At 49.9% G+C, this 23,337-nt stretch overlaps 1 protein-coding gene across 3 annotated transcripts in view; it reads right to left on the minus strand.

The window, feature by feature from the left end:
* The window catches only part of VPS8 (VPS8, CORVET complex subunit), a 66,498-nt gene that overhangs the window by 1,128 nt on the left and 42,033 nt on the right, over positions 1-23,337 (minus strand). For all 3 annotated transcript variants that reach the window (XM_027650481.1, XM_027650482.1, XM_027650480.1), the window contains 10 exons: positions 22,115-22,256; positions 21,420-21,509; positions 20,962-21,004; positions 20,128-20,231; positions 18,874-18,952; positions 17,929-18,011; positions 11,449-11,529; positions 9,921-10,090; positions 9,185-9,353; positions 181-261 (listed from right to left, as the gene is read on the minus strand). In XM_027650481.1, coding sequence (XP_027506282.1) covers positions 181-261; positions 9,185-9,353; positions 9,921-10,090; positions 11,449-11,529; positions 17,929-18,011; positions 18,874-18,952; positions 20,128-20,231; positions 20,962-21,004; positions 21,420-21,509; positions 22,115-22,256 — 1,042 coding nt within the window. The remainder of the gene's footprint in view (positions 1-180; positions 262-9,184; positions 9,354-9,920; positions 10,091-11,448; positions 11,530-17,928; positions 18,012-18,873; positions 18,953-20,127; positions 20,232-20,961; positions 21,005-21,419; positions 21,510-22,114; positions 22,257-23,337) is intronic.

The raw sequence follows: 23,337 nt of genomic DNA on the forward strand, positions 1-23,337 counted from the left end.
GAGGCATTCCTGGGTTACCCTGCCCACGAATTCCCCAGCATAGCTGCCTCACGGTGTGCACAGCACTGGCCCAAAGCCCAGAGAAAAGCCAGAGCCCTCCCTGCCACACTGGTGCCTGGCCTGGCAACGTGCAGAAGGTCTGTGACCGAGTTAAAGCAGAGCAGAGCGGGGGGTACGTACCCGGGACGTGCCTCGGTTCAGCCGGCACAGCTGGTCAAAGGCCTGGATTTGCTGAGGATCCAACAGAGACTCTGAACTCGCCTAAGAAAGAGAGTGAGAAGGTTACAGAAACCACACCCAGCAGGGGGTCCAGTTCCTATACACAGAAATTCATTCCTGGGCCTGGAGCAGCTGCTCCACAGCCTGTCTGGGGGGGGCCTTTTGAGCCACCTCTCCTTTGGCTTCAAGCCACAGTGTGCACCTCAGTTCTGGGAGAAGAAAGTCCTGTTGTGGCACAAAGGACAGATACACCCCTACATCCTGACTTCCTGCTGGGCTCTGTCCCTGATGGCACAGTACTGAAATACCTTTGGGGGAAGGATAAAAGGGATGGGAAAACTCCCCCGCAGCCAGCTGGGAAGAGAAGCAATGGGTTTGTGTGGATGAGCAGCCTCTCCAGGGCTCCTCCCCAGGCAGCAGCAGCTCCCCCAGTCCTGTCTCACCTCCCAGCCCCCTCAGCCCCACACAGCCCCACTGCCATGGGGCACAGGCTGTGCCTGGCTGGGACGGGAACACGACGGTGCCAGGAACTGGGAACAACTAATGGCATCCTAAGGTGCCTTTTTATTCCCAGTGGGATGGTACAGACTGAAAGGTGGGAAATGAGGGGTGGAAAGGGGGTGAGTGACAGCCACAGCAGCCACGTCCCCTGGGACTGGCTCTGCCCAGCAGTGAGGGGCAGGTCCAGAGCTGCAGGGAGAGGGCCCACAGCTGCACCAAGAGCACCAAGGCAAGGAGGGCTGCACACTCAGGCTGCTGTAAACGGCACCATTTACATATCCCAGGGAGAGATGACAAAGCATCACAGATTCTTGTAGGTTTGTTCCATTTATCACACCACACTGTTTCTATTTTGAATGTTTCTGCTCATCCTGCTAAGGAAAAGCATCATCAAGAAACCACAACAGGAGCCAGGGGAACGGCCTCCCTCATGAGCAGCAGGCTGGCATCTGTTGTCTCTGGGGATCTCTTTTTAAGGGAACATACAAATATTTTCTCCAAAATACATTTCCCAGGGGCTATTAACCCAAAATGCTACAGTCCTACCAGTGGGGACTGACTGAAGCTGCACTGACTTTAAACTCTCTTTGGCAGTGGAAGGTGCTCTGAGCCCACCACAGGTTTCCTGAAGCCTGGATAGTTCCGTGACTGTTCCGAAGCCACGTGTGCCTGCCTTTGATCATCAGCCTGGGAAGAGATCCCTTATGCTGGCAGCATGTGCCAAACTCCCTCCCTCCCTTCCAAGATATTCTCTCTAGTGCAAATAACTATTTGCTCGTTGCCAGCCAAGCAGCCACACGTCCCATTCCCTGCACAGCCCCCAGAGCCTGGGACACTGAGGGGCAGGTACCACAGCTGGGGGTGGTACTGGCAGGAACTAGCAGGTCATTCTCACCTGGAAAGAGCAAAAAGCAAGGAAAAACTGCCCTCCACAGTGCCTGTGGCCACAGGCACTCAAGGACATGGAAAATGCCATATAATTGGCCTCCCCTCTCCTGCTCTCTCCCTACCATGCCTGTGTAACTATCAATCAGGCTGTTCCCAGGCTGATGAGCTGAAATATTGCAGGCAATTCTTTCTGTTGTCATGGAAACAACTGCTGTCAGGCCTTTTCCATTTTTACCATGTCACTAAAGGTGTGTTTCCCTTTGGGGGCCGTGGGAGGCTCTGGGGTGCAGCAGCAGCACTGTGGTGTCAGTGGAAGCCCCCAGGCTCACCCAGAGCACAGCCCCTGCCTCCAGGGCCAGCAGCTCCAGAGTGTCCAGAGCAGGACAAAGCCCTTGGCACCTCTAAGCCGCTTCCAGCAAATCCCTGCACCCCTTTGGTGCAGGGATATAGAACATAGACATAGGACCCCAGAGACAACTGATTCCCTGTGGATCTGGGCCAGGAAGGAGAAAGGCTCTTTTTCATTTTCCAGCTCTCCAAGATCCCACCATGAACGCTCATCTCTGTTGCATAGTTTTTGCTTGCACGTATTCCACCCCCTCTGGTAGTCACCACACAGCCCTCCCAAGCCTGTAATTATCTTTAACAGCTCCAAATTCCATCCTCAGCTGGTGCCTGAGCAAAGCAGATCACAGCAGCTGGAGCAGAGGCACCATCTACAGTCACACAAGAGACCCATCCCAGAGCTGCCCGTCAGCCATTCCTTCCACACAAGACACTGCTGCACCAGTTAGAGCTTCAGAGCTCCACACTGTGCCAGGGGCTACTCCCTAACACAGGTAGAGGCAGCCACAAGTCCTGGGGAAGGTTTTGGGGTTCCTAGGAACCAAGGCAACCCCCACCTCCCTGTTTAGAGCCCACGAGCAATGGACACCAAGCCCACCCTCTGCCTCCCTCCCCTGCAACTGGGCGCTCTTTTCACCACAGCTCAGCCAACCTTACAAACAGGTACTCAAACCCAGTGTTTTAATGAAAGCTGAGCCAATTAAAGTAAGGAAATCTGGAAATCTCTTCTGTGGGACAAGGCTCTGCTGTTCTCATGGACTCCCAGGAACCTGGAACAATCAACCAAAAAGAGAGCAAGGCAGGCAGCTCTGACCCAAAGTCACTGGAACGACAGTGACATTCCAGAAGTGTTAATGAGCTCCAGAGAAAGCTCAGGACACCCCTCAGAGAACAGCAGTGCTCCTGCTGCTGCAGCTCTGCAGAGCCTCTGCAGTGACACTCCGGGACAGACACGGCCCAGCCGTGGCTGAGGGGGAACAGCCACACAGCTCAGCCCTTCCCTGGAGCCATCCCAAAGCCAGGGATGTGCTGCTCCTCGACCAGGCTCCCAGGGCCTCCCCAGTGCCGTGGCAGCACACCCAGGGTGAGCCCTGGCAGCAGGACAGCCCCGGGCAGGGCCCTGCAGGGCAGGACCCGCTGCTGCAGCCCCAGCCCTGACCCCACAGGGAGAGCAGCCTCCCCAGCACTGCAGCACAGCCAGGCTGTCCCACAGCCCTGACCCCATAGGGAGAGCAGCCTCCCCAGCACTGCAACACAGCCAGGCTGTCCCACAGCCCTGACCTCCCATCTCCTCAGCAGCAGGATGGGCAAGGCAGATGTCTCTTATTTCCAGCTGAACTTAACTGAACTTCAGGAGCAAAGCTCCCGCTGAAGGTAGGGATAGCACAGGTTTGTTTGTGCTCTGGTTCACTCACTGCTGCTGCAACGTGAGCCTGCAGGGATGAGGGCACAGCAGGGGACTGGTTGTGGCAGGTGCCTGGAAGCACACTGGCACACCTCCACACACCCCCTTCAGTGGCTTCTGCTGACGCCAGGCATTGCTGGAATATTCCTCTGGCCTTACAACTGATGCCTTCAGCCCAAGGAGCAATAATGCTGTTCAGGATTAATTAGACAAACCCAAACCCCACCCCCCCACACTGGACACAGCAGACGAGGGGTTCATTCCTAATCCAGCAGGCTCCAAGGAAAGCACAGCAGCACGTGGATCAAATGTTACAGCAGGTCTTTGCTGGGGCTGAGCCCGAGGGCAGAGGCTTCTCTGCAGGAAGGTAGAGAATTCACCTGCTACAGATGAGCCAAGGGGCTGTTGAGCAGATCCCACAGAAGACTGAAGGGGTGCAGTGTTCTCTCAGTGGCAGGAGTTGGGGAGAGAAAGGGAAGGTAATCCCAGAATCTCCTGAGCTGGAAGGGACCCCCAAGGATAATCCAGTCCAACCCTCAGCCCTGCACAGACCCAGCCCCCAGAGTCACCCCCTGTGCCCCAGAGGATCACCCAAACCCTCCTGGAGCTCTGGCAGCCTTGGGGTTGTGCCCACTGCCCTGGGGAGCCTGGTCAGTGCCCAACCACCCTCTGGGAGAAGAGCCTTTTCCTGAGATCCAACCTGACCTTGCCCTGGCACAGCTCCAGCTGTTCCTCTGGGTCCTTAGGAAGTCCCACACTTAGAAGGAAGAAGTCTTACTCGGTGTAAGAAAGGTCAGTGACCCCTCCTGCCAGAGGCTTATTGATAATATGACCCCAGACCTCACAGAACAGCCCAGGGAACACCCCTGCTATCCATGCCCCCGGGAGCAGCCTGGCACTGCTGTGCCACAGGGAGGTTTCCAATGTGCTTCAGCCCAGCTCTGCCCTGGGGGCTCAGCTGCAGCTGCCTGAGCCTGGCTGTGCCCAAGCCTCACACAGACCACAAAACACTGTTCTCCTTGTGCACCAGGAAGGTGGGACATGGAAACTGCAGCTTCCCACTGATGGGATATACCAGAGACAGATGCTCACCTGCATTTCCAAAAGCTGCCCTCAGGAACAGCCAGTGCCCCCTGGGCTCCAGCCAGCACCACTGACACAGCCAGAATTCCCTCTCCCACCCTCCCACGAGGGACTGCAAACAGCCAAAGCCTCAGCTTCCAGTTATTTTGCTCCCCTCCTTCAGAGGAACATCAGAAGAGTCACTGGCACCATTAACCCTTGGGCCCAGTTCCAAGCTGGTTATTCCTCAGCTTGGAATCCCAGAGAGGAGCAGCCATCCCCCCTCCAGGAGCAAATCCAGCCCAAGGAACAGCCTCCCTGGCAGGTCTGTGCAGTTTGGGGGAACATCCAGAGGTTGCAGCAGCCCAGCATCTGCCACTGTATTTAAATGAGTCTGTTCAGCACATCCCCCCAGATATGGAATGAAATCTTCATCAAACCGTAGGAATGGTTTCTCAGAAACTGAGATGCAAAGTCAAGCCAAGGCTCTCCACTGCAACTTTCCCATCTTTTCTCTTAACCAGGACATGACCCTTCCCCAGGTCATCCCAGTCCCACTGCTCTTGGCTTTGGGCAGTTTGGAATTCAGCTGTCCCTGCTTCTTGTCAGCAGGCAGGGGTTGGGATTGCAGGCAGGGGAAGGAACCTTCTGCCAGGCTGCAGATTGCTCTGTACAAAGGCCAGGGGGCACAATTACAATTCACTCTGATTTTTCCTCAAAAAACCAAAACAACAGAACTTAGCCACCTCTACAGTAGCAAAAGTCCAAGAAAACAGCCAATTTTGATTTAAGAGCGTCTAAAGCATAAATATGGTTTTCAAATCAGTCTTTCCAAAGTTGTATTTTGGTTTCAGTTTTAGCTTTGGTGCCAGTCCTCCTCTACCAGCTCGTGAAGACTCCTGCACTCAGTTTTCTTCTTACTTAATCACTTCTGTTTCCAAGCAATCCTAAACACAGTGAAGGAATCCCCCCCCCAAAGCCAACTCCAAAGCTGGAGTTTGCTCAGTTAATGTGTATGTGGGAATATTCTCCACAGAGGAGAGAATGCTCAACCCTGTAACTGTATAAAACACTACTTACCTCCTTGGTGTTATTGGGGGGATCACAGCTGGGTATTTTCAGAGCTATAAAGCCTCTGCAATTTTTTGTATTGCTGGAGACAAACTAATAACTGATGGTCACTGTTACACTGAAAACAGTTAAACTGGCTCTGTTCACTGACTGATGGAGGTCATGTAATGCCTGGCTGGCTCTACAATAAGTATTGGTGAAAAAACCCCATTCTAAACCTTCACTGTTAGCAAAAGAAAGCACCCAGAGGTGCTACAGAGGGCCCAGTCCTGAGGCTCTGGAAGGCTCACAGACAGGGGTGCTGAAAGGCTGCAGGACAGAGCTCCAAGGTAGAGCCTGACAAACTGGATTAACTATGGATCACATCCATTGTCCGTCCTGGCGTGACTTGACAGGATTAAACTCCTGAATAAAACATTTGCCATCTGGACAGCTCCAACAATGATGTCCTTAGAACTCAGGCACCTCCTCAAACATGGAATAACCAGAGCCTGGCAGCTCAGGGCTTTGTGGTAGGGCTCATGGCCCAGGAGCCAGGACTGTGCTCCTCTCCCTGATCCCCGGTACCCAGGCTGGCAGAATCCATGGCAAACACAAACCAGCTCACTGACACGAGGCAAATGAGTTTTGGGGATGGATGGCTGAGACATCAGGAGTGTTTCAGCAGGTATTTAGACAGAGCCCAGCTGCTGTGCCTTCACTTCAAACACCACAACAGCAACACTGCGAGACTGCAATGGGATTAAAACCCACCACAAACACAAGTTCTCATTTCTGTGAACTCTCACTTATGGTAGGGTAGGGATGATGGGACAGATGATCCTTTAGCCCCAGAAGATTATCCTTGGGATGGCAGCAAGGCTTAGGGGATAACACAGACAGCACAAACTTTTGGTAGCAGAACCAGAGGAAAGAAAAGCCCCCCTGCCCTTCTCCCCTGTTCCCCTTGGCTGGGGTGCCCCAAGCCCTCAGCCCAGCCAGGCCCCACTTCAGTAGGAGCTGTCCCTGATCCTGTGACGAGTCAGTGATGGCTTGTGGCATCTCTCCACCTCCCCAATTTCAGAGACTGGCTACAGCACCACACACACAGCACAGGGCACAGAAACCCTGTCTGTTGGGCTGTCGTTTCACATCCACATCTCAGCCACACTGCACAATTCAAACTGACAGGCCCTGTTTGGGCAGGGCAGAATTAGTGCTGGGAAATGCACTCCAGATGCTCAGTGGCATTTCTCAGTATGAGTCTACTCCTAATTCAAGGCTTCCTGAGAAAATAAATACCCCAACTGAAGATTTCCCTACAGAAAAATAAAAACCACATTAGATTTTGCCCAGAGACAGATTAAGTTTTCCGGGTCTTCAAAGAGGCTGCAAGGAAACACCCTCCCCACAGATCCATGCGTGGAATGGCCTGGAAGCTCTGGAGATGGCTCTCTGGGGTAAGGGAGGGCAGGGCTGGAAGCACAACCCTGTGAGCGTGGCCTCCCTCAGGATTTCCTGTTCACCAACACCAGCTCGTCCCACACACAGCTCCGGGTCTGCCAGCAGAGTTAGGAGGGAACACAGGGAAGCTCCATCTCCTCCACATTCCCAGCACCTCCCCCATCACAACGAGTCAGTTCTGTGACTCATCCCACGGCCTGGTCAGAGGAATTGGTACCTCCCAGGGTTAATGAACGCTGCTGAGGGGTGATTGTTCAGCAAACAAACTTCCTGGAGAAGCTGGAGATTCTACAGTCTGTTGCCAAGTCTAAATATACTCAGCTTTTTTAAGCTCTGACTGCACAACAGTTTAGTCACATGCAAGTACAACAGTTAAATATTGTAATTTAAATACATGAGGAACATCACAAACTTGGAGAGGATCTGGGACATGGGGAGGAGGAGGTGGGGGGCCTGAAGCAGTGCTGGGGCTCTGCTGAGCCACAGCCAAGCTCTGCTGGGCTGGGCTGGCTGTGTGTGGAGCAGGAAGCAGTGGCTTCCCTGCCAAGAGCACATGACAGCAGCAGGGAAGCAGCAGCAGGAAGCATCCCACACTCTGATGGCCTGGGATGGACAGTTTCCAACCAGCACTAGATGACCTGTGCTGTAACCCCTTTCTTCCCCACCCAGTCTCTCCACATCTCAGCCCTGAGTCCCAGCCAGCCCCTCACTTTCACAGACACATCAGATAAATAAAGGGAAGCATCTTCCCTTCCCCGATCATTCCCACGGCATTTGGAGCACTTTCCCCATCTTTCCTGGGGTATGTCCACACTGGTGTTCAAGGGGAGGCACAGAGGCTCTGGTTGCCCATGAGAAACCCAGAGAATAACCCAGTTATCAGGCACTGGGATCAAGTGTCAGGCACTTGAATGCTGGATGCAGTTTTAGTATCTAATTTTGCCTCGAGCTGTTGAAGTGCAGCCCAGCCTGTCATCCCCCTTTACAGCCACTGCTGGGGAGCAGGAGTGCAGAGGGGGAGATGTGGTGCTGCTGAACCTGCCCAACTTCAGAGCCAGTGCCCACAATCCCCTACAGCAGGGCAGCACATACACACACACCACGTTTGGAAGCAGCCTGGTTGGACCCCAGTGGATTTACAACCTGCCAGGAAAGCTTTCCATGCTGTCACCAAAGAAAACACTAACACAACCTGACTGCAGAGACTGCATGGGGCTCTATACACCCCTCTGAGGTTCCTTTTCCTCCCTCCAAGCAGGAAGCCTTTCCTGTTAGTGCAGCAGCTGCCGGGAGCTGACTGATGCCATCAGCCAGTTTTGGACTGGGACGGATTTGGCAGAAATTGGAATCATCTGCTGGAAGAAAACTAAAGTACTACCACAAAAATGTACTCCAAGACTGAATTCCCTTGGTTCCAGCAGTGAAGACTCACTGCTCTGGGTGCATCTGTGTGGTGACAATGCACCAAGTACCTCGAGGCACAGGAACAAACCCTCCTCAGTGGCCGCCTTTGCCGAGCACAGAGTTCAGCTCCCCACGTGCAGTATCCCTAAAGACATCCCAACAAGCTGCCTGCCAGCGTGGCTTGCAATCCTCAGCACAATGCCAGGGAAGAGACAGCTCCATGCATATGGAGACTGCACTTCTGTTTGAATTAGGGATGGTGAAACTTCTTGAGCACAAATACTGACAATAAACACAAACTAATTCTCTGTTCTCTCACCCAAATCCAGCTGCATCAGTCTTGGTCACACACAAGCTTCTTAAAACATCACACTTAGCAAAGCCAAAACAATCAAATCAATCCCAGACCTCTACCCAGAGCCTGGTTATCTGTTGGGAAGGTGGAACAGAGGCTCCACGATCCAGCCACAAGCAACATGCCAGCTTTTAACTAAGTTTTATAGAAGACATTTCTGAAAATAGTTTGAAAGGAACTGTCCCCCCAGTGTCCCATCCCAGACTCTCCCAAACAAGACAAAGCAGTGGATGCACGTAGCAGGCAATCAGCTGCCAGCATCCAGCTGGCCCTGCCATCAGCTCCCAGGCCTTCTGGATGAACACATTTCCACGACTTCCACAGCTTTGTGTACCCATCAAAATACAGTGACATTCAGGAACGTGACCAGTCAGCTGCTGATACTGTTTGACAGCTACTGTTGGATCAGGGACTTCTCTGGAAGCACAGACACATGAGAACAAAGCAATGACAAAAGCTTACTCCAAGAGAAACCACCTCCCAAACCCTACCTGTGCCAGGGATGCTCCAGTTCCTTTTTTCAGCTCTGAGAAGTTCTCACTGAGCTTTCCTCCCTTGTTACTTGAGTTGCATTTATAGCACATCCACCTCATGAGGCCCTTGGTGACTGTCCCACACTCCTTGCTCAGCAGGCACAGGGAATGGTACAGGTGGCCACAGCTGGAAAGAGAAGGAATCAGTGTCTGGAGGCAGAGCAGCCCCTCCTGAGCTCTGCACCATGGGGGAAGTGGCTGGGCAGTGGGATACAAGGAGTGCAGATAGCAGTGTATGCACTCCCTCCCACCTGCTCACCCTCCTGTGGCATTCCCAGACTCACCAAAGGAACAGTGAGTGCCCATCTGCTGGTACAGCCACAGGACAGAACAGCCAGGTAACAATACCCTGTCCTACTGGGCACAGAGGGGAGCAGGGCAGAGGCCAGCCACAAACACAGCCAGGGCTGGGGGGACCTGAGCTGGACAAACACACACAGGAGCCCAGGGTGCTGCAGTGCCCCAGGAGCACTGCTGGGAGCAGGGACACAGAACTGGGAGGTGATTCCTTGCAGAGAGCAGAGCTAGCTGCATGCAAAGCAGGCTCTGGTGGGTTTGATTAGCCAGCCCTTCACAGGGAGACGTGCTCACAGGAATATAGATGATTACTCGTGCAAGTTAAACAACAGGAGGTTTTTTTCCCCTTTTAGAACTACTAGCACGTCACAGCTGTGACCCCACCCCTTAACTTTACCTGAAAACAATGATTTCATCAGCAGTTTCTTGCCTCCTCTTGTACTGCTGGAGACAGATGCAGCAGTAATCCTGCTTTGGGGTGAGCCCCCTCGTGACAGAGGCTCTCAGGTTACACAGGGACCAGTGGAGATCGTGGTTTAAAAGGCTCGTAGTTGTCTCTAGAAGGGTCTGTGTGGGAGACAACACAGAGTAACTCTGTCAGTCTGTCACCTCCAGGCTGCACAAACTCCCTGCTCATCAATTCTTCCTAACAAGCAGCTTAGCAGATCCCTAAGAGCAAAAACAACCCAATAAAATCCCTTCTTCTATGTTTTCTATCCACTGCCCTCAAAACACTTCACCTTTCAAGGCACGTTAATAGAGGCAATTCCTCTCCACTCTTAACTAGACAAGCTCTGTATTGATTTTTGTCAAAGAGCATTAACAGAGACATGGCAGGCTCATTTTGGCATCTTTCACACCAAACCCCCCCTTTTCCCCTCTACCTGGCAAGTTACTGCTTATAACTCCCACTTTAGGGGAAATGTGCTGATAAAAATCAAAGCCCAAATGCACCGTGGCAATTAATGCATTAAAAAAACCCTGAAGTGCTCCTCTTGTCCTTCCCAACAGAGATGTCCATTTCTGAAGAGCCAAAAGCCAACACCCTGTGTTTTCAGGGGTCAGGTCCCCTCAGCAGCAGCAGGTGCTCTGGTCTGTGACCTGTGGATGCTCCACAGCAGCAGCTCCCAAAAGGCTGCAGAGGCTGCAGCACTGGTTCACATCTGCACATGCAGCCTGTCCCAGAGAGCTGCCAGGCACTGACAGAGAGTTTGTGCTGCTCTGACAGACTTCACCAGAACCCTAAACAGAGCTAAAGGCTCTTCATGTCCAGCCCTCTGCAGCAAAGTGATTACCCACTGTATTTTTACTGGCTGCTGGTGCAGGGAGGCCTGACCCGAGCAGCAGGTGGGACGGCAGTGCCACAGGGCAGCAGAATGAGGAGGGTGACTCTGGAGGAAGACTGTGCATTCTTGTTTAGGGGGAAAGGAGTTTTAGAAAGCTACTGAAGTGTGGAGATTGCCGGGGATTTGGGACTGGACAGAGAAAAGCAGGACTGAGATTAAGATGAAATCTCATCAGGTCACAAAGGAAGTGCAGCGTTACCATTGGGAAGTGCAAAAACAGCCTAGTTGAAAAATCTCTTATTTAAAACTGCCTATAAAGACAAAGCATATCAGTTTTGTGCCTTTGAGTTCCTAACTGCAGGATGAGCTGGAGAAAAGCAGATGTTTCTCCTTCCAGCACGTTTAACACATAACTGAGCTGCAGAGGTGTTCACCGTGTACCCGTCAGTCCCTTCACCTGCAATCTGTGAGCAAAACAAACTCATCCCCAGCCCCCAGTCACACAGAAATCACTCACAGGTCCACTGCCTTTGCCCTACAGACAGAAATGACAGATGAGGGAGAGCAGCAGGGCCACACAGCCAAAATAATCCTGTTTGCAGCATGGGCAGAACAGAAACACAACTATGAACAACTTACCTGTTCATAGTTAAAGGTGTCCAGCATTCCTAGGACAAGTCCTTGAATTTCTCCAAGTTTCCCTTTTCCATAAACTGGATCCTGTGTGAAGAAATGAAAAGCTGCTGAAATTGAATCACAGGATATGACTGTTCTGATTCTTCTCAAATAATTTTTTTCCTCCAGATTGGCACCACAAACAGAACCTTTGACTGCAGAGGTAAATATGCTGCATATGCTCAAGGACAGCAGAATAATCCCACATACTGAGGGAAAATTGGTAATTAGCAAAAATCAGTCGATGGCAACATCAATACTAATTAGTGTGCTTGGGTCAAAAGACTTCAGATCTTGGAAACTCCATCCAGGAGGTGCAGGAGCTGACTGGAGAATGGCATGGCCAGCCAGCTCCTGGGCCCCTGCTCCCCGTGCTCTTGCCCACTCAGGAGTAACTCACCCTCAAGCTCATCCCACACCCCCTCAGCTGCAGGAATGCCAGGCAATCCTGATCCCACACCAGATGGCAGAGGGAACAGGGGCCCGGGGCACTCCTGGTGCTGCAGGGGTGATTTCCACCTGCCCTGAGCAGCTTTACTTCCATGGCCCAGCAGCACAAGCAAAGGGCTGTGGTACAATTCATCCCCCTGGTGCATCTCACCCTTCCCCAGCCCTGCTCCAGCCCAAACACCCCCTTCTCCTGCACAGCCACCCTGGCACTCTCTGGAGCATCACTTGGTGCAGGACAGGAGCATGACACGTGCCAGGACAACCACAGCCTCTCCAACAGGCAGATGGGCAAAGCACTGGAACAGGGGAGGACTTGGGCACTGCCCTCCCTCCTGCCAGGCCCTGCTGCACAGCACGAGTGGGCTCCTGCTCACAGGGGCACTGGACATGCCAGGAACTGCACAGGGACAGTTTGTGGTGGCTCCCAGTGTCTTTAATAAAAACAGAAAGCAAGGCAGAGGAGTCAGGTCACTAGCAGGATCTACTGGCTGCTGCAGGGGTGAGATCCATGTGTGCAGCCCAGCTTGATCCAGGTTCATCCTGTCCCTGTGTCCTGGACAGTCTGACCTGTGAAGAGCAAGGCCGTGCCTCCCCCATCCCAGGCTGGCACCAGTGAGGCCACTCGTGCCTGTAACTGGAACAAATCTACCAAGGAATGCTCAAAAGAGGGTCTGGGAATCACCCTTTCGGAACACAAGTCCTCAACTGGCAGACATTGAGTTGGACCTGGAAAACAGCATTTTGCCCTGCTGAGAGGCACAGAAGGACTTTGGGAGAAGCTCCTGCTGGGAGCTGAGAGAAGCTGTCTGGTGCAATGGGCAGGACATGGGTAAAAATAGAGACTGGCAAGATGTGGAAAGGAAACTAACCCAGAGAGCAGAAAAATGGTGGGGACACAATGGAAACAGGAACTGGAAGAACAAGCTCTGGATGAGATCAATGAGAGAAAGTAGGAGCGAGGATGATTCCATGCTGAGACTGGGAAAGGAAAATCCACAGTGAAAAAGCAAGCTGACAAAGACAGCTAAAGCAGCATGGAAGTTACTCTGCAAAATACTCTGAGGGATCACCAAACCAGCTACAGAAAGCAAGTGAGGGAATTCTTGAACAGCCTTCATGAGAAACATGACAGGCAGAAACACCAATGTTCAAGCCTAAATAAAAACAGCACTGAGTCCAAACCAGCTGTGGATTTGGAGCACGTGGGATGGAGTATGAAGAGCTGGATGTGCTGCAGAGGCTCCTTTTCTGCTGGGGGAATACACAACCTGAACACTCCAAGGTTCCCTTCCTTGCACCATTTAACACACAGCACAGGGAGCACATTGCACTGAGTCACCCCAGGAATTATGGAGGGGTAGCAGGGACTTGGGACCTCCAGCACAGCAAGTGGTGTGACCCACAGTGCACAGCAAGTTAGTTCTGCATCTATCAGATACTTTTCTAAAGCCATCAAATACGTGCCCAAAGGAAGGCAAGTGTCCAGATAGCACCACTTACAGAGAGCAGCTCAAAATTCCTGCAGGTGGAGACTTTCAAAGCCACTTGTTTCTTGTCTGGATAGGCAGAGGAGGGAGAGAAAATAAAGCCCCACCTGCAGCTTTGCCAAGAGGGAACCCAAACCTGAGGGCCAACTTTCAGTGGCTCATTTGCACTCAAGTCATGCTCGATGATCTCCAAGAAGAATGGCAGGTAGGAAGCAAATGGACTGTGTCCTCTGCAGGGGAGGCACATGGTCTGGCCAAGCCTCACACCAGCCCAGCAGCTGAGTGCCAGCAGTGAGTCCATGGCCATTCCCTGCTGGCAGCGCTTCCTGGGCCTGGCTGCAGCTCTGCCTCTGGCAGGAATCAATCCACACCCCTCAGTTCACTTCTCCAGCCAGTTACAATGTTTTCTTCCTGTTTGCTGCTTTGAGCCCCCGCAAAAGTCCCAGTCACCAGAGCCTTGTGGGATCCATTACTTTTATGGAGGAATATCCTTCCACCCTATAAAATTGGCCTTGGATTAGAATCCATGCTCCAGGTACAAATGTACCCCCCGTGCTGTGGAACAGGCATTGTACCATCCAAGAACAGCTGGCACTGCCCTGGGAACATGGCATTGGCATGGGAAGCCAAAGCCAAACTGGCTGCCCAGTGCCACCACCAACAAGCAGATTGGGAAGCGCTGGCCAGTACCCAGGGACAGGCCAGGGGTGCTCATGCAGTCCTTTCAGCCAGTTCCACCTCCTCCATTTCCAACTGCTTTCCAGGTCCAGGAAATAGCCCTTGCTTTGCTACCAGTGCCAATAAACTCTGAAAACACATTCACTTGCAGCTTCTCCCCTCTGCCAGGGGACAGACCAGCCACTGTACACAGAACTAATCCCAGGGCTGACCTCCAGGACTGGGAAGAAAAAACAGCCAGAGACAGTCCTAAGCAGGAATGGCAAAAAATACAAGGAAAGGTTTTCTGGAACAGTTTTCAGAGATTCCTTCCTTCCTTCCCCTCTCTGGGTTTCCTACAGGCAGCTTTTACATTTCTGGCTTCTCCAGTTCTCCATTTTGTAGGAGGCATCAGCCCCATGTGCTTACAAAACATTCATGAAGGATTACAGCTTTGTAAGGGAATTAACACTCAACCTCAGTCTCTTCAGAGAGCACTCCCATCCTCAATAACATGGAATTTTTCTTAATGCTCAAGAGGATTCCTCTGCTATCTCCCCTAATGCGGTTAGTTCAGGCTTCCTAGTTAATAAATAACCCCACAACACTATTAAGGATGAGCAAGAACATAAATGTATCAACCGTTATTTCATATGACTCTGGGTCGATGTGCTGTGACAGGCAGATGTCAGGAGCCCCCCCTGTTCCCTGGGAAAGCTGCAGGCCTGCTCACAGCCCCTGCAAGGTGCCCTTTAGCCAAGCATTTTGGTTGCAAAGTTAACATTTGCATAAGGTATAATCTGTAAGCAGTTAAGCCCAGAAGAGGAAGAAAAACAGTCCACTAAAATTGGAATACTCTAATTCCTCTTCAGAAAAGGCAAGATAATCTACCTCAGTTTACTGATGTCATCCACCTTCCAGCAAATCCCCCAGGGAATTCCTGGGCAGCTGTTCCCCCTCCCAGACTGCAGCTCCACCACCAAGCCTTGAGCTCTGCTGGAACAGCTTTGGAGGGCATTGTCAGACAAGCACCACTCACAATTTTGGGTTTCACCAAAACATTTGGAGGGCTTGGGAAAGGCTGCCTGCACTCCAGGGCCCAGAGAGGCTGGTTTCAGAGTTTACTTGCTGTGCATCAATAACACAAAGAACAAGGCCCTGTGCACTGCCCAGAGCCGACACAGAAGGGTTTGGAATTTTACATGGCTTCAAAGAGCAGCCACACAGCTCTGCAAAGGGAATTCCCAGCCAGGGTTAACAACACAGGGCTCTTGCTCTCTGGGAAAGCACCATGCACACAATGCCACGTTGGGATTCTGCCCTGCAGGGCACTTTGGTGGCATTCCCAGGTAATCCAAGGAAGCAGATGACAGGGAGGCAAAAAATCCAGTGCTCCCTTCTGCCTAACACAGAGGGAGTTTGTTTCCTGATCCCCACCATGGCAAGGGCTCAGAAGCCCTGAACATTTGAGCTGGGCACCCATTACATGGCCATGCAGCAAGACATGCTCATCACCATTCCCAACACCAGCCTTCCAGCTGAATCAAAGCAATTCTTCCAAGGGCCAAGCTGTGCATCCAAACAAAACCCACAGAAAGCCTCCCACAGGCACCCTGGAGCAAGAATTTAACACAACACACTACAAATACACAGTGACCTAGAGCAATGCATCCCAGAATTCCAGAAAGAAGGGTTGGTGTGAGGGCAGTGTGGATGGAAATGTGGGGTTTAAGCACAAGAGCAAAGGATTCAATGAAGGGTCTGTTTGGTAACAAAGGACACTGTTCCCAGTCAACAAGCCAAGGAGGTGCCAAGCACTGAGGGCAGCAGGTGGGTGAGACCCAGCACAGACAAGCACCCAGTGGAAGAGCCCATCTCCTAAGGAGGAGGATGACAAGTTTGGAGAAGCTTAAGCGAACTTCAGAGGCAAAAATTCACCTTATAACAGGCAGCAACTTGTACAGGACATGACTGAGCTGGTGGCATCAGTCAGAGGATGCCCAGTGAGGGGCTCACACCCCTGTGCCCACAAACCATCCAGGCCACATCACTCCTTCCCACGCACCTGAGGGGTTTGCAAACACTCGAGTGTGAGTGGAATCTGTAAAAGAATGAGTGCTAAGAGGCCAAGTCCACTTATCTAGAGATCCTGTAAATCAAGACCACCTCCCCTTCCACAGGATCTTCTCTTCATCTTTACGTTGTTATCCCTACAACTGTTTCCCAGCTATGAGGGATCAATTACTGCTCCCATCTTGGAAAGTTCTGATATAATGGTCTTTACCTGGAATTCAGTCCTTTTCTCTCTGCAAGCATTTCAAGAAATCATCATTTTTTGCTCTAGTTGTACGAAAATATCTGCCTTTCCAAATCTCTCTTTTGTGCACTGGATTTGTAGGGCTGACCAGGCAAGTGGAATGAGCAGGAGCAGCTCCCCCTGCCTCCAAACCCAGTGACCAGAGTTGCTTTCAGGAATGCCATTTCTGTCCCCAGAGAAGTACTTCACCTGCTGAAGCATCCCCTCAGCCTCTGCACCAGAGCCATCACAGCAACCACTTCCCTCCACAACTGACAAAGACATTTCACTCCCCTGTTGCCTCCAGGACATCAGTGCCACCCTCTGGAAATGGGATTTTCTATTGCTGCTAAAGAGTCCGTCAGAACCAAAACAGAAGGAAATATTTCAAGCCTGCCAACAAGAATCTCTCTCCATCCCGAGGGGAATGGGATCTTCCCCCACTCTGTAACACCTCCCAGCTGTGTTATCTGCACAGTGGGCACTGGTTTGACTCTCACCCCATCCTGGTAGTTCTCAGCATAACCCAAGGAAGCCTCCTTGGCAGTTCCCCACTCACAGCTTCTCCATCATTTCCTGCCTACATTAAACATCAAAGGACAACAGGAAACTAAATCCAATGTCTCAGCTAAAAGCAGGCGAAATAAGTTATTGAAGAGCCATTGGGTTTGCTTGACACTTTCTACCTTTGATAAAACCACATTTCATTTGCTCACACTTTTTATCCACTCTTCTACAATATCCCTCGCTGTCTTATGATTTTTTCCAAATTCCAAGACTGTGCATAGTATTGAGATCAAACCAGTGGGCTGCTAGAGGTGTGTTCACCCTGTGAAGCCTATAAGCCCTTTTCTTCTCTCTCCTGGAGCAGAAACCCTGAAGAGTGTTTTGACACCGTCTTAACTCTTCAGTCATCCCACTCTGCAGAGCAGACAATTCTTCTAATTCCCTTTCTGCATTTCTCAAGGTTTGTTATTAAATCCCAAACTCAACTTTCACATGTTTTGCAAACCAACAAATTAGAGTAGCTCGTGACCACTCAACCCAAGGACCTGCTTAAAATGATCTCTTCTACAAAATGTTTGCTGCTCACTAACAAACATCTCTAAAATAAAATTGCATCTTCTATCAAATTTTGGGCCCAATTGTGATCTTTCTCCCAAGCCCACACACTTAACTTTAGTGTCTTCCCAACTGCCCATCCCAGAGCCTTTGCTAAATGACTTTCAACTGATTTAGTTCCAAGTTTGAGAAATTCATTGTGGCTTTGCCTCTAACCCTGCCAAGTTTCAGTTCAAAGTAATTGAAACCCTTGAGATAATATTTTATTTGGTTTGCAGGAATTACCTCAATTATCTTCTCACAGGTTTATGTGTTCCCACATGTCTCTGAGATATTTCTATCAGCTTTCCCAACTTATCTCACCAATGAACTTTTACTGAAACATGTTGAACCCAACAATCAGCTGAGCTGATCTCTAATGACCTGGAAATACCTTTTCCCAATAATTGAGTGGCACAGTTTGGTGAAACCTTCCTGTCTCCAGGAACTCACCTGGAGGATTCTCTGCAGGATGGAGGGCAGAGCAATGAATGCAGCCATGTTGTTCAGCACTTGCATGGTCAAACTCTTCAAAGCTGGAATGTCAAACACAACAGCCACCAGCACTCCATTAGGATTCAGGGAATACAGAGATCAGTCTTACAGATAGTTTTATTTCAGGTCACGTGTTCTAGTTTGAAAACCACTTCTCTATTTTTCCTTCTGCAGGTTTTGCACTAAGCACACATGGCCTTTTGTAGCACAAGGTTTTGATACCAGGATGCCTCTGTGTTCTCTCCCACACCCCCCACAGTGAACATTCCCATTTTGACTTACTTTGTAGCACTATCATTCACTTTTCCTACAGCTATCACACGCCAGTTTGGATGCCTTATCCATGTTATGGCCCCACAGACTCTAAAACTTCCTAGCAGTGACCTTTGAAACTTGTTTCCAGACACCCAATTCCCTAAATAAGAGCCAACACTGACATATGCACGGACTCAGCCATTCAGCTTCTTTGGGGGAAAATTAGCAGGTGCAGGGAGAAGTGCCCAGAAGGGCTGGGCATAGAAAATGACAGTATTATTATGTCAGGAGTTCCCAAAGCCCTGACTACAACCTCCTTCCAACCCACAAAGCCTTCGTGCATGCTGTGCACCTTGGCTCCTTGAGAGGCCATCCTCAGTGGAACCAACTTACTAGCACAGCCTATGGCAGGGACCTTCCTCCACTCAGGACAAAATAAAATACAACTAAATTAAAAATAACTATCTCCCTGACAGCTGCAGCCGACCAAACACCCAGCCTGAGGTCAGTCCTACAGTCATGCAGGTCAGGGAGCAGAACATTTAGGAATGGAGTACCAAAACTGCTTTTCCTCTATTCCTTCAGCAGAGGAGAGACAGCACACAACTTGTGATTCGTATTTGGGGTTACAAAAGCCAAAATACTCACATTCAGAGTATCGACACTGTGAAGAACCAGAGGATTTCTGTGGGGACATCATGGCCTCCAGCAGGGGAAACCACAGGGCCTGAAATCATGGAATGCAAGGGGAAAACCCAGTAAGAACAGGGCAGTGCTAAAAATGAGCTCTGAGCAATGTCAGAGGCCATTTGCAAAGACTCTTCCACGCTCTGAGAACTGCATTTCTCATGACTGCAGTGGGACAGCAATGAAACAGGTTAGAACACCCTCAGAGCAAAGCACCTGGGGATCTGCTTTCAGTCTACTTTGCTCATCTCAGACCCAGATCCTGTTTGATCATGGTCTGAGCACACGGCTTCAGCTCCCCCTCTCTATTCTCACCTGTTTCTTTACTGGGACAACAACCTACTTCTAATTCATCCAACTACTTCTCCCTGTGAGACACAAAGTCTCTGGTGTAGAGACAGCTCACAGAGTGGGTAGCACAGTAAATGGATCCCAGATGGAAAGGGACATCTAAACTCTCTCCCTATCTGTTGCACAGTGACATCCTTGTGGAGAAGATACCAGGAGGTCACCTCTACATTGGACAGTGCTTATGAAGAGATTACACAATTCCTGACTTCCAGCCATGCCACAATTCCTGACTTCCAGCCATGCCACAATTCCTGACTTCCAGCCATGCCACAATTCCTGACTTCCAGCCATGTCACCTCCTCAGACACAGGAACAAACCATTCTCAGTTCTGAGTTCAGATATGTAAATCATGCAGAATCTTGGGAGTAAAGATGCCTTGATGAAATGGAAATGCAACCCCAGCCCGAGGAGACAGGCACACCCAGCTCCCTGCAGGAGCTCAAGCCAGCTGGATTGCCTCCACCCTGACAGGCCAGGCTGACACTACACTCAGGGGCTGTGAACATGCTCTGCACCATCAGCTCTGTGCCACCATGAAGCTGGCTCAGAGCTCACAGTGCCTCCTGCACCATCTGACTGACACTGAAGCCAGAACTTGGGCTGGAGCTAAAGCGGGACAGGATGTTGGCTCATCTGCCTCCCCACTGCTGACGTTCTGTGTTTCATCCCTATGAGGGAGGATTTCTCTCTTGTGGGTCTAAAACCTGAACCACTGCAGGGAGAACACAGGGAGGGGAGAGCAATGACTGCCTGAGGCACATCAGTATCCAGTGGATGTGGAAAGGAAGAGCCATGGCAGGGAAAGTTTCAGGAGACACAGAGGCCTCTGCTGATTTTAGTGACACATTCTTTGATTCTCTTACCTCTCTCTGTTGCTGGTCTAAACTGTGTGAATTCCTCTGGCAAAGGGCAATTGTTTTCATTAAGGTATCTTCAATGTTTTCTAGCAAGGAGGGTTCAGCTGAGCCAAAGAGTTGGTGGGAAAAAAACAAACTGCAATTATAAAAACTACTAGATATGCTAACTCCCAATCCTTCTGCAAAATGAAATCATGCTGCTCATCTAAAGTCTGCTCACTATAGTCAGCAACCAAATTATAAAGATAAGTCCTGATTTTTGGCACTTTTCCTGAATAGCACAATAAATTGGGCAAATAAAACATTTCATGTAATCAAATAAGGAAGATCTTAGCTGTGGTTTAGGATACAATTAAGTAACAACTATGGGCACTGCACTTAATTAGGTGCCCATGAGTCCTTGGGCTAGTGAACAGCACATCTGTGCATATACTCATTTTCTGTAGGCAGAACATTCATATTTATCTGAGAAATTTGCTTCAGAAAAAAAGCTACTTCCAGCTGTATCTCATCATTATTCACATGTAATGCCAGCTAAGGCTCAGTAACGAGCTGGAATGGATTCTGACACAGGAAATGTGTCTGGTAAGGCAGTGAGAGCACCAGTCACAATGGAAAAAGCTGACAGGGCACCTGCTCTAGGTCTCTAGCAAGACTAGCAGTGAAAAAGTGTCACCCAAATAACTACCACAGCCAGGTAAATATAAATAAAAAAGAAGTCACTGCAATATCTAGAAACTTGAAATAGGATCTCGTTATGCCAGGTGTCAGGCACAAGCACTTTGCATTTTTGTGTTTATCTATCTAATAGAAAATGAGATTTCAATTGATATCTCTTACTTTCATCATCTTGAGTGAGCAGCAGCAACTTGCTCTGCAATCGCTGAAACAAAAGAGAGGACACAGAACAATAAACTTTATAGTTCACTACCAAGAATCCTCATAAAACTGTTTGGAAAAGGTGGGATACAAAGGCTCATCCCCATTTTCCTCCCCAGTATGATTAATGTAGCATAACGTCTTTCCAAATAAAGAAGGGAAAGCAGGAGCTGAAAGATGATTTTTGACTAAGAAAAACAAATTTCTGCATCTATTATCTACTGGATGTTTGAAGACTTGCCCGAAAAATACACTGATTTGCTGAGCCTGTAGACAACATATTGCTATTTGACAGCAGGGAAATGCTTCCATGGATTCTAGTGGGAAACAAATTGAGGAGCAAGGACAACATCAAACCTGAGCAGAGACCTTGCTGATGGCAGGGCATGGCAAAAGTGCCACATTCAGGGTTTCAGTACCTCAAGCATAACCAAAAAGGCACCATGGATATCTCCCTTCTTCTCCAGTAAATACGAAGAAGCTTCGTGGAGCTGATGTTTCTGGGTTATCTGAGTTGAAAGGAGGGAAAAAAAAAAAAAAGGTAAATGTAAAAAAAAAAAAAAAAATCTTAAGAAGCCTGCCAGGGTTTGTTTACCCCACGAGACAAGGAGGGCCAGATGGCCAGGCCTGCATGTGCTGTGCTCAGGTTACCCAGGCTGAGCTGCACTCCTACAGCCCCTGATTTCTCAACTATTGCCACCATCAGCACAAAAAAATTAGTTACCATTGTCATCAAGGGAAGGAACAGTTGCTCTCCCAGCACTAGTCACATTTTGGCAGCGTTGCTTCCCAAAAACCCCAGGCTCATAATTTCACACACCTCCAACACAATTAATCAGCAGTAACACAGCCACCCTCCACTCTGCACTTTCTCAGCAGCTTCAGAGCACTAATGGCCTCTTTCTTATTAGCCCTGAGACCAAACTCAGAGTCAGGGTATTAAACAGATCTAACTGTGCTGCAGGAGAGCAGTTCAGCAGCTGGAGGGAACAGAGAGAGGGAGAAAGGGACTGGGAGAGCATCCAGGAACTAATCTTGAAGTACCTTTGCAGCACTTCAAAGAGGCAGGAGCTGGTTTGAATGCATCCCCTGGCCTCGTACATGTCTTTCCTACCTCGATGGTTTCTTCCAGTCTGCAGTATTCCAGAACTCTCAGTGTCTCTAGGACCTGGTCTGGGCTGTACTGGCACAGCAGCTCGATGAACTGCTCAGTGATGGAGGGTGGTAAATGTATCAGCTCTTGGTTAATGCCTTCTCTGCAACAAAACAGGCACGAGAGACTCAAGTCAAACTCTAGCCTAGAAAGTTGGCTGGAAAGAAGAGTTTCTCGTTCCATTGTGTGTTGTCTTTTACCCTTAGTACAGAACTTTTAAAAATCTGGTTTAAAGAGAAAAATTATGCTGTTTCTACTAGTTCCTGGTGCTGGGGGGTCTCTCAGCAGGCATTTCATTTCTTCCACAACACATTCTCCTCATGCCTTAGTATAAATCAGACTATCAAAGACCCCTGTGAAGAAGAGACCAGCACAGACACATCCTCAGCAATTCCACGGTAAAGAGGCACAAAGAACTCGCCTCATTTCTTCAATGAAACCTTATGGTTTGTCTTTTCAGATCCTGATTATCTGTGCGTCCTACAGCCCTGCTCTGCATGTGTTTGAAGAAATATTTTGTTGCTTTTTGCTTATTGTTCCTGAAATTCTTCCTTGACTTCCTTCTCAAATGTTAGTGTTTCATCCTTTTGATCCACCTCACTGAGACAGGAACTCAGGCCTCTTTTAGGGAAACATCCCCATTTTCTAATCCCTGGGCTTCTTATTAAAGAAACACCCAAAGTGGGGGGAAAAAAGGAGAGAACAGAATTGTAAGCGGTGCCCACATCCCTTTGTCCTGACTGTTTTCTACTGACCTTGTTTTTAAAAAGAGCAACATGAAGCAAGAGACCTCAGAGTAAGGACTGAAAGGATGATGCTCTCCTAGAGTCAGATACAGCACCTGCAACCCTCACATGAGCAGCAGCTCTCTGCCACTGCACATTACACTTCCCATGGCCCTTCTGGGACTGGTGCATCACACAGAGGAACAGCAGGAGTTCATCCTGCCTAGGAAACAGGGTTTTAAGCTCTGCTGAGGCTCCTGTCAGGAAAGAAAATGGATCAAGGCATATATTTAGTTTTGTTACCTATCCAAACAGAAATTCCTAATCTGGGAAGGTGTGTTGATGTGCAAACCCTACAGCCATGGGATGGAAAAGGTCTGATGTCCAATGTGATCCTGTACTTCCTGGGAGTTACAACAGGAATATTTTCAGCCAGGAGAGGCCAGGAGAGCGCTGTGC

The sequence above is a fragment of the Corapipo altera genome, unplaced genomic scaffold (genome assembly GCF_003945725.1).
Source record: "Corapipo altera isolate COAL_440 unplaced genomic scaffold, ASM394572v1 54, whole genome shotgun sequence".
In the NCBI taxonomy this organism is placed as follows: Eukaryota; Metazoa; Chordata; class Aves; order Passeriformes; family Pipridae; genus Corapipo; species Corapipo altera.